Below are 16836 nucleotides of genomic sequence, written 5' to 3'. Positions count from 1 at the left end.
TGTCTTTGTGCTACATCAGCTTGATCACTAGTAGGACCTGTGAGGTACTATTGGTGGTGGGTCAGGGTAGTCTGTTATATGACCTCACCTTCCAGTGCTCTCTTTCTTTGCTTTTTGAGAATAATGATACCTTCTACCTTCAAAGAAATGCATGGCTGTGTTTGTAAGGTTTTAGTAAGTGCAATCCAAATACTATAGGTTTTACACATTAATAGAATAATGTAGAATACTGTTGGTTAGGTAGTTAGAAAAGTATATGTTAGCAATATATGGAAAAGGCTAACGAAACACGTTTGTGTTAAGGCTTTTTGAATTTGTGACTTTGTAATATCCTCAGGAAATAAAGCCCAATTTATATAAATTAAGTTCTCCTCTGATTTCTAAAGCAGGGATTCTATACACAAAGGTTTTAAGCTTAAAATAAAATTCTTGGTTTTTTTTAGATAAAAATTTCACTTGTAAAATGCTTTATGAAATTATTAAAAAGCCTATTATATTTAACACAACTCCCCTCTCAGCATGCATGTTTATATTTAGTTCTAGCTTAATTCTACCTCAATTTTTTGTTCTCTCATTTATTGTCTTATACATGTTTCCCAGGATAGCCCACTGGTCTTACAGTCTGACAGAAATGTAACAGTGAATGCAAGAAATCACATGGGACAGTTAACTGGACAACTGACAGTAGGTGAGTGTTCTTTATTGACTGTTATGTATATCAGTTTAGCTTTATGAGTAGGTTTCATTAATTAACATTGAAGATAAAATATTGCTGAATAGTCAGAAAAAAATCTTATCACCATACTCAAACAAAAAACAATGCATACGATGGATCATAAGAGGTGATTCAGCATTAGCTGAAGGCAGAGAAAGTGGAAATGCCTCAAAATAGTTAAAACATAGCTTAATGAAAAATGATTATTTTTGAGACAGCTGTAACAAAACAAAATAATAAAAAAAAACCCCTCAGCAAAACTTGTTTCAACAATAATTTCAGTGGGAAAATAACCATCATTTTCTTACAAGTTCTCTCAGTCTTCCATTACTTCAGTGGGAATTGGTTTGTCCCCATTATTACAATATTCATTGCTTTTTAAGAATATTGGCCAAAAAAATCAGTACAAAGTAGTGTTCTAGATCTGTTAGAAAACAATATATATTGGCTGGGAATGGGATGAAAAATATACAAACAGATATGTGTAAGACACTAATGTATATAAAAATTTGAGGAGACACCCCTTAGACTCCATGTCTTTTCATTTTTTTCACTTTACTTCTGGATTAAGCTGTGTTTTACCCACTCTTTTTCCTCATGTGCCGAGGATATGCTCACAAATAGTTTTAAGTCAAACTCTAGTTGTAATCTACACTGAGCTTTCATACTGGCTGGAGACAGTGGCTTCACATTGTAAAAAAATTTTGGCAAGTGCATACAGAGTGACACACCATCTGCACTGATTTCCCTGAATGACCACATCACATGAGTGTGCAAAGGTAACCAGACTCGCTAGCAGACACAGATGAGGAAAATTAAACTGACACCTGTTCTAACCATATTATACTTGCGTGTGTTTATGGAACGCAGCTCTGTTTCATCTAGTAGCTGTATTATTAAAACCTTCCACTTCAGCTAGTAATTGCTAAAAGGTGATATTCTGGTTGCTGTCACCGTTCCTGCTAAGTGAATCCAGCACTGAAAATGTGAGTGTATTGAGACTGCCCTACTTAAAGGCATCACACTAGAGGTTAATATTCTAAAAACATAAAGGCCTGAAGAAAACATGTGTTCTTACGTTACTATCATTACAGTGAACACCTGTAAGCTTCTTGGTGTGCAGCTGGTGCACAGTGTCTGGAGAGTGGAAGTTTGCTAAATTGCAATATTGTATTTACATTATTTCTTATTCTTTATCTTCCTCTTCTTTTTCATAATGGCCATATGGCCTTTATTCTTTCCTATATTCATATAAAAATTTGCTTCTTTATTTTTTAGAAATTTCTCATACAGTATTGAATACATATTAAAATATTCCTTATTTTCTTATTTATTATTTAGTATTTCTTACTTAGTATAGGTACTCATAACTACCAGTACCATCAGTAAAAGCGTGAACATTCTACTGTTGGAAATCAAAGAAATTAACAGGCACATAAAAGTCAAAATGTATTATTCCTGCCCTCCCTTCCAAAAATTTTTGTTGTACAAGGTAGAGCAGATAAAGACAAATTCTTGATTTTTGTGTAGGTAAAAGCATGGAAACATCTGCTGAGAGAAGGGAGGGGGACTTTCCTATACCAGGTTTGCTGACATCAGGAAATATTTTTTCCTGTTAGCTGTAAATATGCTCTGGAAAGTCCCTGCCTTCTTCAAAAATATTCTTTGTCCCTTCACTGGTGCTGCATGCTGAAGCAGCTGTATGTGTGGCTGCCCGGTGAAAGGGATGAAAATAAACAGTGGAGGAAGCATTGAGGAGAAATATTTTTAAACTACAGAAAAGGTCAATTATTATGCCTTGGGGAAAAAATTATCTAGTTAACAACTTTGAAATGTTCTTATCTGTTAACTTCTTTAGAAAGTTGAATAATAATAAAAAAAAGACTACACATTTATGTGCATAGCAGGAGCATTCTGAAAAGAAAGAAGGATGCCCGTGCATTCAGGTGGATGATAATGCACTTCCTATACATGTGCTATCGTTGACATTTTATTTGTACTTCACAGGACATAAGTGATGTTACAAGGCAATAAATAGGCTGGTCCCTTCTCTGAGATTCAAATTGCTGTCATTGGTCATGTCAAATTTTAGGACAACTAAAAGTTTTCTCTGTGATATCTGGAATTGTGCTATGCAAGACTAAGACAGCCTTAAGAACATCTAATTAAAACTGTTAACGGAATATAGATTAGTGTAAAGAAGTGGGGGTGGGGCTGGGAGGAAGAAGACTATATGGTCACCCAGGGAGAGGGAAAAACTCCAGTGAAACTCTTGATAACCAGTACTCAGTTCTGTGAGTGACTATGGAAGACAAAATATTTCTGGAAGTGCATTATTAAGAAATCTTGGAGCACATCCTAATCTAGAAGGAGTGAAGGAAAGTATATTAAAAAAAACCCCAAACATATCTAAGAATATTGGATGATTCAGTGGTTACATATTTAAATAGTGTAAAGTCAAGTCGTGGCTCCAGGTCTTACAATACCAAGGGTGCATCTGTTATTAGAGTACAATGTATTTATACTGACACTGAAACCTGGAAGGGGAGAAAGTCACAGGTGTAGCAATGCTTTCTGTTGGGATCTATACCAACTGAGCTAGAAATGTTGTTTTGTGCTTTGCTCTATTTGTGACATATGGTCAGGAAACTGCAGTTTGTATCTGGATCTCCAAAAGGACTCCACAGCCTTCAGTTTTTAGACATTTAAGACCAACAGAGCAGATGTAGCACAGACATAAAGGATATCTACAGAATAAAGATGTATAGATGATCATTCATTGATTTTTGTATCTAAGCTAGGTAAGGAAAAGTAATCATATCTCTCCCCTCCCAACCCTTACTTAGCAATACCCTTTGCATTATGCATTCTACTGAATTACCTTGACACAACTTTTTCTTTCTGTTTAGTCAATGTTTGCATAGTTTAAAGCTATGTGAAAAAAGATCTAGTAATTTTCTGTCAATCTTAGAAATACACAACAGTTGCTCACCTCAAGCCAGAAGTCTGTTGTCTCCATGCTGTCTGCACCAATCATATATACCTCTGCCTGTTTTTGTGGAGGACATTAGGCTGACAAGTGCTAAAAGGATCAAAATTAAATATGGCTGAAAGGAGACATTTGAAGCCCACGTGTGTACTTACCATAACATCATCTTCAGATTTGATTATTACTTTGCTAACTTTCTCATTTTTTCATGAGGTGGTTTGGTTTTGGTTTTTTTTTCCTTGCTGCAATAATTGCTTCTGACAGGTATTTCTTCTATTGCTTGACCGTTTTCCATTCATGAAGATCCCTGGGCATATCGGAAACCTTTATAGAATATGATGTACACATAAAGGTGCATTTCATTTTTGCTAAGCTTTGGATTCTTTAAAGCAGAATCATAACTCTCATAGAGGTCCAGAGCTGTACTAGTCACAACTCTAGAGAGCTCCTGAACCTGTAGCTCTACTCATTGAGATCTCTACAGCCATGTGAACTGAGAAAAATTATTTGAATACCAATGAAAGTTATATCACACTTTTGCAATTACTTTTTCAAAATAGCAGGCAGATGTGTAATTTTCAATTACAGCACTGGTAAAGGCTGATAACAGTACTAAAAGATATAGCTATTCAAATAACTTGTCAAACTTGATGACGCTTTCCATCCATTTACCACAAAATTTTCTAATGTATTCAAGTTTTTTTTTTTCCTTAAAAATGTGCTTGCTTACTGGCTATGTTCCACCAAGAGTACATGCAGTATTGTGCAGAAATTACTGGAAATTAGAAACTACAGGTATGTAACCTTGTGGGAGTGGAAATAGTCCCCTTCATCATTTTTAACTAGATCACATATGCCAATCGCCTGTGCCTATATCTACTGATACCTTACCAGGTAACACATCCTGCTACCTCTTCACTTCCAACATGATCAAGGTAACTCGTTACCTAAAAGTTGCTTGTGATGTTCCTGTTGTGAATACCGCAATTCATTGTATTGTAGTTTGGTCTAGACATAAAAGAAGATCTGAAGCAAGGGACAACATTTCAAGCATTCTTGCTTTTAGAATTACTTGTGGTAGAACTTGTAATAATATGTGGGCACATGTGGCTCTAAACCTTTGATATCTATTGTCAGACATTTACTTATTTAAGATTATTATGAACTTGAACTGTCTCTTAAGGCAACGGAAGTAAAAACATGCTTAAGTAACAATGGACAAAAAATGCTTCTATATTTTTTAATCTAGTTTGCATACATAATAACCTTAGATATAAGGTCTTTTCTCCTAAGCGTTGCAGTAAGAGGGTAGTTTCAGAGTGGTCATACACATATACCCTTTCCTCACAGTAGGAAAAGGGAACAAAAGGGCTCAACTTCTCTCTCTCTTATCTGTATGGTTGTTCTTGTATTGTCGATAGTAGGGTGCTGGGGAGAGAAGGGATGATGTTGTTTTACAATCCCTCATTAGCTGCTTCTACCTTTCAACTGGGCAAATATGGATTAGAACTTAATTGTCAGGAAAATGTAAAATAAATCCTTTCTCCTTTCCTTTACAGGGAGGTTTGCCTACCGGTAGTCCCAAACTACAGTGAAATTTCAAAAATCTAAAATATATCAAACATTCTGCTAGTCTAATTTTCATATTAAAGCAATTGCTCTTGTAACCACTGTGGTGCAGTAGGATTATGAATATTGTTAAGAAGACATGTTGCAAAAACAAAGTCAGATGAATGACTTATCCATTTCTCAGCATTCTCTGAATTTGTATTCCTTAACTTAAATACAGACTGAAAAAACACCAGTTTTGGTCCTTAAAACCACTTTAATGTGTGGAAATCAGAAATGCAGGCAATTCACTTCTACCATATCTAGTTGAATTAGTAGTCCAGCTTTTGTAGTGATGTACAAACAGGAATATTTCATATTGAATTTCACACTGAATATGTAATAGCTTAAAATCTTCTTTTGGGGTATTTTATCATTAATCAGGCTCTTCTCATTGTAGCAAAGGTTTTTAACTTATAGTTAATTCACTCCCTCTTCGTTTTCTAATCCAAAAAACCAAACACAGAATCTGTAATTTCTATGCTAAATTACTTGCATTGCTTACATTTTTTCAGATGTTTTTGCACCTTAAATGGAATTTTCTGTTGAAAATTGTTTTAAGTCAGTTACTTGTCAATTCAGAGAATATTTAGATAACTTACACAGCAAAATATTATACATTCTAAGTATATAAATTTTACAGTATAATGTTTCTTACCAAAGTTTTATAGCCAGCTAAACACTCTTTCCAAGTATAGAAATAAAAACAATTTATCAGGAGGTGAAAATACAGCTCATCTGCTAGTCTGTGGTACAAATCCATTGTCAGACCTTTTAAACAGAGGTAAATGTGAGATAACTTGCCCTTTCTAAGTACAGGTTAGCTACCTTGTACTTAACTGCAGATTTAAAGGACCTCTTTCAGCTTCAGGAATCACTGCAGAAGGTACGACGGAGCGGTGCCTGAGAGGCCATATGGCTTTACATCTCCTCCTGGCAAAGCTCATGAGATGAGCCAAGAGGCAGTCAGAAAGTGAGCCATGTTGCTCATAACAGTTGAAATGTCCAGCTGGAATCTGAGTCTCATCCCTTCTCATAATTTACAATGCAATGTGATGTTGCCTCTGTTTCTGTCTGTCTAGTCCCTGGAAAAGTCTTTTTACAAACCATCTGCACTATAACAGGTTTTGTAACAGGAGCTCACATAAAATACATTCAGATATACTCTTAATGACTTTGGCTAAGCTATCATGAGAATCTACTCCCATTAATTAATTATCTTGAAGTGTGGTATTAAGAAAATGTGAAGCTCTGAAAACTGGTCAAAACTTCAACCTCTTTGCCAGCACTTTGATGGGTATGCCAAAGTAGCCTTTTAAAAATTAACATGTTATTTATTTCAAATTAATCTATATTTCTCCTGCAATTCTCTGTTTAAGTCATCTTCCAATACTAGAAAGCCTCTCAACTTGTTTGTTTTGATTCAGCATCAAGAGGCAGTAATAGTTAATGGACTAATAAAGAACAGTTACAAACAACTCTTTTCTAGTTTTTACTTTTATTTCACTTGTAAATTAGTTGCGTCATTCTCTGTGTTAATCTGCATATGTACATTTGACATTCAGCAGTGGTGAACTTAGACTCTTTTGACTAACCCTTGTATTAACTGGATTGAAAACCAATACTTTTTTATACATCCATTACATAATTAACTTATAAAACTATTAAATATACTTGGTATCATCAACAATTTGCCATCTCCATGTGCCGAAAGAAGAGCCAGCGGGGAAGAAGACTGGCCTGGCTGAACAGAGAGCTTTGGCTGGAACTCAGGAAAAAAAGGAGAGTTTATGACCTTTGGAAGAAGGGGCAGGCAACTCAGGAGGACTACAAGGATGTCATGAGGTTATGCAGGGAGAAAATTGGAAGGGCCAAAGTCCAACTAGAACTTAATCTGGCTACTGCCATAAAAGACAATAAAAAATGTTTCTATAAATACATTAGCAACAAAAGGAGGGCTAAGGAGAATCTCCATCCTTTATTGGATGCGGAGGGAAATGTAGTGGCAAAGGATGAGGAAAAGGCTGAGGTATCTAATGCCTTCTTTGCCTCAGTCTTTAATAATAAGACCAGTTGTTCTCTGGGTACCCAGCCCCCTGAGCTGGAAGACAGAGACAGGGAGCAGAATGAAGCCCCCATAATCCAAGGGGAAATGGTTAGCAACCTGCTACACCACTTAGACACACGCAAGTCTATGGGGACGGATGGGATCCACCCAAGGGTACGGAGGGAGCTGGCAGAAGTGCTCACCAAGCCACTTTCAATCCTTTATCAGCAGTTGTGGCTAACTGGGGAGGTTACAAAATGTGACACACACACACACCCCATCTACAAGAAGGGCCAGGGAACTAGAGGCCTGTCAATCTGACCTCAGTGCTGGGGAAGGTTATGGAGCCGGTCATCTTGAGTGCCATGACGTGGCACGTACAGGACAACCAGGTGATCAGGCCCAGTCAGCATGGGTTTATGAAAGGCAGGTCCTGCTTGACCAACCTGATCTCCTTCTATGACCAGGTGACCCGCCTAGTGGATGAGGGAAAGGCTGTGGATGTGGTCTACCTGGACTTTAGTAAAGCCTTTGAAACCGTTTCCCACAGCATTCTCCTGGAGAAGCTGGCTGCTCATGGCTTGGCTGGGCGTACACTTCGCTGGGTAAAAATCTGTCTGGATGGCCAGGCCCAAAGAGTTGTGGTGAATGGAGTTAAATCCAGTTGGCAGCCGGTCACAAGCGGTGTTCCCCAGGGCTCAGTTTTGGGGCCAGTTCTGTTCAATATCTTTATCAATGATCTGGATGAGGGGATCGAGTGCACCCTCAGTAAGTTTGCAGACGACACCAAGTTGGGCGGGAGTGTTGATCTGCTCGAGGGTAGGAAGGCTCTGCAGAGGGACCTGGACAGGCTGGATTGATGGGCCCAGGCCAACTGTATGAGGTTCAACAAGGCCAAGTGCCGGGTCCTGCACTTGGGTCACAACAACCCCATGCAGCGCTACAGGCTTGGGGAAGAGTGGCTGGAAAGCTGCCCAGCGGAAAAGGACCTGGGGGTGTTGGTCGACAGCCGGCTGAACATGAGCCAGCAGTGTGCCCAGGTGGCCAAGAAGGCCAATGGCATCCTGGCTTGTATCAGAAATAGTGTGGCCAGCAGGAGTAGGGAAGTGATCGTGCCCCTGTACTCGGCACTGGTGAGGCCGCACCTCGAATACTGTGTTCAGTTTTGGGCCCCTCACTACAAGAAGGACGTTGAGGTGCTGGAGCGTGTGCAGAGAAGGGCAACGAGGCTGGTGAGGGGTCTGGAGAACAAGTCTTATGAGGAGTGGCTGAGGGAACTGGGGTTGTTTAGCCTGGAGAAAAGCAGGCTCAGGGGAGACCTTATCGCTCCCTACAACTACCTGAGAGAAGGTTGTAGTGAGGTGGGTGTCGGTCTCTTCTCCCAAGTAACTAGCAATAGGACGAGAGGAAATGGCCTCAAGTTGCGCCAGGGGAGGTTTAGATTGGCTATTAGGAAAAATTTCTTCACTGAAAGGGTTGTCAAGCATTGGAAGAGGCTGCCCAGGGAAGTGGTTGAGTCACTATCCCTGGAGGTATTTAAAAGGCACGTAAACATGGCACTTAGGGACGTGGTTTAGTGGCGGACTTTGCAGTGCTAGGTTAACGGTCGGACTCGATCTTAAAGGTCTTTTCCAACCTAAACGATGCTATGATTCTAAGGGAGTGGTTCAAATCACAGATAAAAACACAGAATTTAAGTGTCAGCAGGGTAGGAATCTGAGGTAGATGTCTTCATCTGTGAATTGAATTACATTTTCTGTGTTACAAGTCAACAATGAACTCCATTGAGAACCTTAATCAGAAGAGACATTTCCAGAAGCTAAGAGCCCAAATCTGCTTTTATCCTGCTTCTGCAGCTTTCCTGGCCCTTGTCCCACTGTCAAGGGCAAGGAGACAAGTAATTTCCTAAATGAATACTGCAAAAATCCTGAGAGCTGGGCTAAGTCATCATCATCTTTTGCTGTCATCATAGTGGATGCTAGTTGTTCGGAAATCTGCAAATGCAGTTCACTGATCTACCAAGTAGAAGGAGGGTTTAAAATTATCATTTTCTGGTCACCAGGCTATAATTTTTTACTCTTGTTTTACTACCCGGTAGTACCCAGTGGTAGCCTTTTTGTAGACGAATCCTGTGTATCTTTTAATATTTTGTATGTTCTTTCATTAAATCTTCTCTCAGATAAAACGTGATTATATGAAATGCTAACACCTTTTGCATAGATAACGTCACCATATTTGTACTCTCTAGCTAAAGCAGATAATCTGAGAAACAGTCACTTTTGAAAAAATAGATTTTTTTAGTCCTCCCTATGCTATATCTATCAGTGTTGAATTCATTTTATAAAAATGTAAAACTTCTTTTTTTTTTTAACATACCTTTTCCAAGAAAGCTTCTAAGTACTCTGGTAGCTCATATCCTTTGTTTCAGTCTTCTCTCAAAATGTGATGAATTTAGTTATTTATCTCAAAAAGTTTGATTTGCATTCAGAAACCTTTTAACAGTCTAATTCAGTACATTGTGAATAATATTATATATTTTCTAGTCACAACAGGTTATATTTGAAGTCCATGGAAAACTGCCAAAAGCATCTGGAAAAATAACTTGTCTCTTTTTAATAAAATCAGGGGGTGGAGGGAGGGAGGGAAAAAAAAAAGGAAGATTGAAAACTAACCTCTGAATAATAAGTATATAGAGAGAATACAAATAAAAATATTTGTTAGCTTTTAATTTATATTAATAAACCACCAAAAATGTTCAAAATACCTACACAGTAGAAACAAATTTCAGAATGACTGTGTCTAATGCCTACAGAGAGTATTACCAGTAAGAAAGACAAAACTGAAATGTTTTTCTTTTTAAATCTTCACAAAGCAAGATACATAACAGTTAGTAGAAAAGGTCACAGGGTAAAATCAGGAAGAGAAAAGGTAAGGAACCGTTATGAATATGGTGATATGAATGTATTTCTCTTCTTTCAATTTCATTTCCAGTCCAGTTCACCTCAGAATGATAAAGCAGGCAGCAGAAAGGTACTTGCACTATTAGCAGTTATTTTAGAGAGTATGCAGATGAGAGAAAAGGTCTTAAAGGATGCAAACAGGTCAAATATCAGATTTTTTTTGTTTTTAAGAAAAAAAAAAGGTTGTAGAGATTTACAGATAAGTGATTTTTCAGTAGAATTTCTGGGAAATTTTTAGAACATTCAATAGAAAAGTCAGACTAAAAGTCTGACCTAAAGGAAGTATATAGTGATAAATAGAAACAGGTTTAGAGAGGAATGAATGACCTTATGATCTGCAAGATGCTACATTTCCCAAGGAGAAATGCAACATTCCTGTTTTGTCTTTGAGTTTCACCTATGTAATGAAGAATTTTAATACTCCCGTTACTGTCTTTTGCGTGCTCTTGCTATTCAATTTGAATGTGCTGTTCATTAAGCACAGTATAGTCCAGAATCTCATACTATGTTTTATTCTGTCTTTTTTTAACTCTCATTTCTTTTCAGTGGAATACGCTGTAAATAATATATTATACTTCTGTTACTTAGTAGGCAACTTTGGATTTTCATAAAAAATGTAGTGGCCAAACAACATAACAGTAACCTTATAGCCTAACTCAGCTAACAAAGACAATGGAAACTTTCCCACTGATTTTGTATGGAAATGTAATGCACAGACTGCTTCAGTAAGCCTCAGCTTCTGAAGGGTATATGATCAGCTTTGTAAATTATTTCAGTTGTAAAAACCAATCACATCACAGAAAGCTAAAAATTCCAAGGTTGAGGATAACACTGAAAACTTGGAAACTTCTCTTAGGATTGCATTCATCATGAGGAAGAAAAATTGATAAACTTTCTATTCCCGTTCACACTTTGGAGTACTCCAAAATACATTAGAAAATAATAATTAATTCATTTGCATGAGCTGGACATTTGAGTTTGTCAGTGAAAACTAAGTTGATAAAGACGACTATAAGAAGAATTTAATGTAGTGTGGCTATTTACTGATGTCACAAAGAAAGATTCCTGGACAATAGAGGAAAACATCCATGAGAAAGATAATGCAATAAGGCTGGTAATAATAAATAATAGATATTTATTTATAATTTAATCTTTTTATTGTTTACTTTATATTTAAATATTTTTCATTTAATAATTTAATTTGAAATGTAGCCATTTCTAGGTATTGTTATTTATTTTAAATATATTTATATTATATTATTTATATATGTTTATAATATATTTATAGTATTATGAGAAAAATCAGTCAGATAGGAAACTCATTATACTCACCACAAGCCTCAATTCAACTACCTAGCTCATGTTTTAAATAAACTAAACTTAATGAGATTATAGATACAGCAAAACATACAGTCTAAAGTCTTACACACACAATTGGGTACCTGGCATATCTTCCTCTGGCTTGCTTAGTGTTTTTATCTAAGGACCTATATAAGTGATTAAGATGCTATAGCTAAAGTTACAACCTGTCAGCTGAGCCGCAGGAGCAGACAATGCAATGCACATGCTTTTAGCCATTACAGAAGCAAAATAAATGTGTTAATTTAAAGCTCAAGCAACCTTCAAGAAGCATATTTTACTTTCATCCATGTGTAATCCTCATAGCTGAGGAAACCTGTGGATAGCTGTATCAGATCAGACCAAAGGTCTGTTTAGCCACGTAGTCTCCAGTAGAAAATAGCACGTGATAGGGATAGTAGGAGGAAAAGCACAGATTTGCTCTTGTGCAGTTGTTGCCTCATATAGAAATAGCATGGAAAGTGCTGTCTGCTGCAACTTTTATACAACTTTCATATATATTTTCATACATGGGGTTCCACCATCAAGATGTACCAGGAAGGCAGACTGAGGGAAGGATGTATTCTATCCATTGCAAAGGTGACAGGCAATATTTTAGGTGTGTCTTTTCATTAAGTTCCTAGAAGTAAAATCTGCCCTGGAGGGCAGAATTTTCCTGTGAGCTTCCATTTGACCAAGTCCTAAACATGTAATATCACTAATCTTTTATGGATACGAGTAGGTCTGTATATTATGAAGAAGGAAGAGCCGTGCTACCACCATACCTGTTGTCTGGTTCAGACAGTTCTACTTAATTTTCTTAGTTCATATATATTTCTCTTATATAAATGTGTGGCTTATCCCTATACTAAGAATTTATTTTGACAGATGGTATTATTCACTGTAGTCTGATGCTAAAAAAGGTAAAAATATGTGCACTGCTTCTTCTGGCCTAGAACTTGCTCCAGTTTCCCTTGTCTGAGTATGTAATCATTCAGACCAGGAAACCTCGAAGGTCAACCTCTCCTAAAAGTAATAACTTTCTGACATTTCCATAGCATGGCCATCAACTATTGACAGACCCAGCTAAGGTGTTTTTTTAACTGTTACTTTCACCCTTTTTTGATATAACAAACATGGTCCCTTCCCTTCGTCAGCAAACAGAACACAGAATATGTTCTGATTGCCATGAATGTTTGCTTGTGTAGATGTCTTGCTCTCCGCTGAAAGCTCTCTTTATTCAAATTTCTCACTGCTTCTATTCAGCCGGTATGAGTCCTTCATTTACATTATTGCATTTGCATTCACCAAAAAATTTCTGAGACCTCTGGTGGCCGAAATAATATAATACATTTCTATGAATATTAACAAAATTTTATCTAAGTGTATATTTCACAAATATTGATTTTAGACCCAGCTGGGGGTTGAATCTTTATTAAAAATGCTTTATCTCTTTTATCTCCAATCTCAGAAGCATCAACACATTCTCATAAAAGTAACTTTCTTTGTCATCCAGAAATACCCTGCATTTAATAAGTTTAAATAACCCATTTTTCATTGAAGAATCAGAAGACAGTACACTGAATTTCACTATGTTTTGCATTTACCAAGATCATAAATTCATGATAATTCCCTTTGAATTCTAGGCCCTATATTTAATTTTTAAAGTGGTTGATTTCTTATCTATTTCTATGTCCGAATTTGTTGTCTGCCAGGTGGACACGGAAGGTGATTTAGAAACCAGAGACAACCACTAGTATTCATCTACATCTGATATAAGCACACAAAATGTCTTTATCAACAGAAGAGAAAAAAATGTAACTTCTTGTGTATTTAGTATTGTTGATAGTTACTATTCCTCATGCATCTCAGTTTCAACTTATGTTTCAGTAAGTTGAGAATGAATGGAAATGCATTTCCAGCAATGGCTGGAAACAGACCAGAAGACAAAGGGAAGAAAATGTTAGCTTCACCATGTTTTTAATGTTTGTGTTACTTTCATTGCTGTTGGTAGGAGCGGGAGTGGAGTGCTTTACTGCTGAGAAAGAAAGAACATATGATCTTCTTAATATATAGGGTTAAAGTCCCAAACATATTTTGTGTACTAAATGAGTAACGAGCAGTATTAGATATTCTTCAAAATCTAAAAACTAAGTCTAAAGTAATGTTTGGGTGGAAACTGTTGCAATTAGGGAAATTATGACTTTTAGTTTGTCTATCTTGTCTCCACAGTAATGACTTTCTACATCACTTCTTATGATAACAAGTATCATACAAGCATTATTACCTCTGTTATATAATTTTATGGAAAATTGGAAGGGAGATGAACTTTGTAGAAAATACTCAGGAAAAAAAATGACCTCAAACCTGAATATCCTTTCCCACTGAAAAAAAACATGATACACTGCACTATAAAGCAAAATATGCATAACGACAGAATTACTTGAGAAGAGGTTCAATCTGCTGGTAGGGGAAATCTGAACTGGCCGGCAAACTGTGATGACTGTACATCCTCTCCAAACAGTGAAAAAACCCACTATGTGCTACCCAGGATGAGCAGAGTTTTCCACAGCAATAAGCTTTGTAGTAATGCCAAAAAAAACCCCACCCAAACTACCTATGCACACTTGTCACATACAGAAAATTTGATCTCATCTCTTAATAACAACCATCAACAGTTTACACTTCTATCATGTGATTATGGTATTATACAAATCAAGATTTTTACCTGATAAGCATTCAGTCATATTTGGTAAATGGAATGTTTATCCCTCCATCTTTAAAATTGTAACTTTATAATCATATCTAAACCTTGGAAGACTGGTGATTTCTTGGTAGTATTTATTACAATTCCAAGTAGTGATTGTAATTTGTTTTCCTGAATAATAATAAAGTAGTACAAGGCATCATTGACTTTGAAAAGCAAATGTTAAAAGCATGCATTCTTCATCATTGTTATTATGGTATTACTTAATAAGTAAGTCAAGCTAGACACTGTACAGATTCAAAATAGACACAGTTCTTGTCCTGAAATTTAATCTCTATTAGTGTTAAGCTGGGTTACAGTACTGCAATCTTCTGTATCCATATTTTATGTACTGCCCAATGTTTCCATTTAACACATCTTCACTATAGCTAAAATGAATAATCTTATGCTCTGTACCATTTTTAACATAGCTGGTTTAATGATAGTTTTGATTATGCAACTGCTGTACAACAAGCATGTGCTATAAACCATCATTATATACTATGTATGGATGAATATGAAATGTACATTTTTCATCTATATACTTTAAATTAATGGAATTTCACAGAAACTTAATAATTTAATTCAATATTATACAACTGAATTTACAAGTAAATAATTTTCCTGGACACAAGATGACGAGAGCGTTTGCCATGGACATCCCTTGATCCTGATTAAAGCTATTAAGAAGCTGACTGCACCTCTAGTATGAAGTAGGTTAGTAGTAGAGTATAAAGTAGCACAGCTAGAAAGCTTTTCAGACAGCCATATGTTTGGTAGAAATTACCTTTCCAAACAGAATTTGGAAGATAGATTTTCTTGGACGTTTCTCTGGACTGACGTATGCATTATTCAAGCAGATCTGATTTGCTGAAAATAAGCATAGTGGATAGTGTGATTACTCTACAAGTTTGAGCTAAAAATTTCAAAAGATTTGCTTTGTTCATGCACGATATTCTAAGAGGTAGTTCTCATCATTTTTGTTAGAAGTACTATTAAAGATTCAGACATTTTATGAGATGTGTATGTTTGTAGAGTGTTTTTGGAACAGCAATTTGCATTGCAGCTAATAAGGTAATACACTAATACATTGCACATGCAACTGCTTATTTCAATTGGGAAATGAAAATGTAATGAAACAGAATTCCATTTTGATAACATTGATTACTCTGCAGGCAGTTTAACTTTTCAAAACCATTTTCATAACAGTCACATCTGGTTCTACGTCAAAGAGACAAACTTAACATGTATTATGTTTTGTTAGTAATCTCTCAAGTGGCTTGAATACACTAACCACTGTTATTGCTGAATAAGTGAGTAATACTAAGTGATGCACTGTTAAGTCCTGAGTGCAACATAAGTAAAAGACCATTTCTTTTAGCATACAAAAGCAGAGTTATATCCTGTAATGATATTTTGGACTGGCTGAATTCTAGGTGTACTTTTATACAATATGATGCTGAAGAAGGACAAATGCTGAGCATCTAAAATACATGCATTTCTTTGTAGAAGCTACAGATCATTCTTCTGTAAGTCATTCTTCATGAAAAGCTATATTATCCTAAATACGTCACAAGTTTTAAAAGGCAGTTATTGAAACACAGGCTGTCAACTTGCAATGATATATAATGAGTAAGAATGTGGCAGGTCTTTCTTCTCTTTGATTTCTCTCACGTTTTCGGTTAGTCCCTTTTCTTTGAAGAACTAACAACTTTCATGTGTGTAAATTAACAGCATCACAGTACTTATAATGCCACTTTTAGGTAGCTAAACAATCATCAGCTCTTAAATAAAGATGAAACTAGTTAGTAATAAGTTATTTGTGATTATCCTTTGGTTTCCTGACCCATAACTATGGTTGCAGGACAAGGACAGGTCCAACCTTCTGTCCTTTTTCAGCTTTGCTTTCGTGTCCCTGCAGGATGCTGCTGCTGTTGTCAGGCAGGCAGCACATTGTGGTGGACTCCTCACTTTGCAACCCATCACTGTTAAAAAACAAGTCTCCTGGGCCATGACAATATATGCTGGTTGTATTGTATTATTTGTTTTCTAATCAGTTGAGTGGAGTGTTTTGTTTTTCATAGAATCATAGAACAGTTTGGGTTGGAAGGGACCTTTAAAGGTCATCTAGTCCAAGCCCCCTGCTGTGGGCAGGGACATCTTCAACTAGATCAGGTTGCTCAGAGCCCCGTCCAACCTGACCTTGCATGTTTCCAGGGATGGGGCATCCACCACCTCTCTGGGCAACCTGTGCCAGTGTTTCATCACCCTCAGCGTAAAAAATTTCCTCCTTGTATCTAGTCTAAATCTACCCTCTTTTAGTTTAAAACCATTACCCCTTGTCATATCACAACAGGCCCTACTAAAAATTTTGTCCCCTTTGTTATGTTCTCATTACCTGTCTCCATAAATGAGCATGGTATTTTTACAAAC

General features: G+C 36.6%; 1 protein-coding gene across 1 annotated transcript in view; it reads left to right on the top strand.

Moving 5' to 3' along the window:
• The window catches only part of SGCZ (sarcoglycan zeta), a 523674-nt gene that overhangs the window by 451325 nt on the left and 55513 nt on the right, over positions 1-16836 (top strand). Inside the window, exon 4 of the mRNA XM_076337603.1 lies at positions 601-688. Coding sequence (XP_076193718.1) covers positions 601-688 — 88 coding nt within the window. The remainder of the gene's footprint in view (positions 1-600; positions 689-16836) is intronic.

The sequence above is a fragment of the Aptenodytes patagonicus genome, chromosome 4, assembly GCF_965638725.1.
Source record: "Aptenodytes patagonicus chromosome 4, bAptPat1.pri.cur, whole genome shotgun sequence".
Lineage (NCBI taxonomy): Eukaryota > Metazoa > Chordata > Aves > Sphenisciformes > Spheniscidae > Aptenodytes > Aptenodytes patagonicus.
Note: the sequence above shows the minus strand (reverse complement) of the source record. Positions and strands in the feature narration are given on the sequence as shown.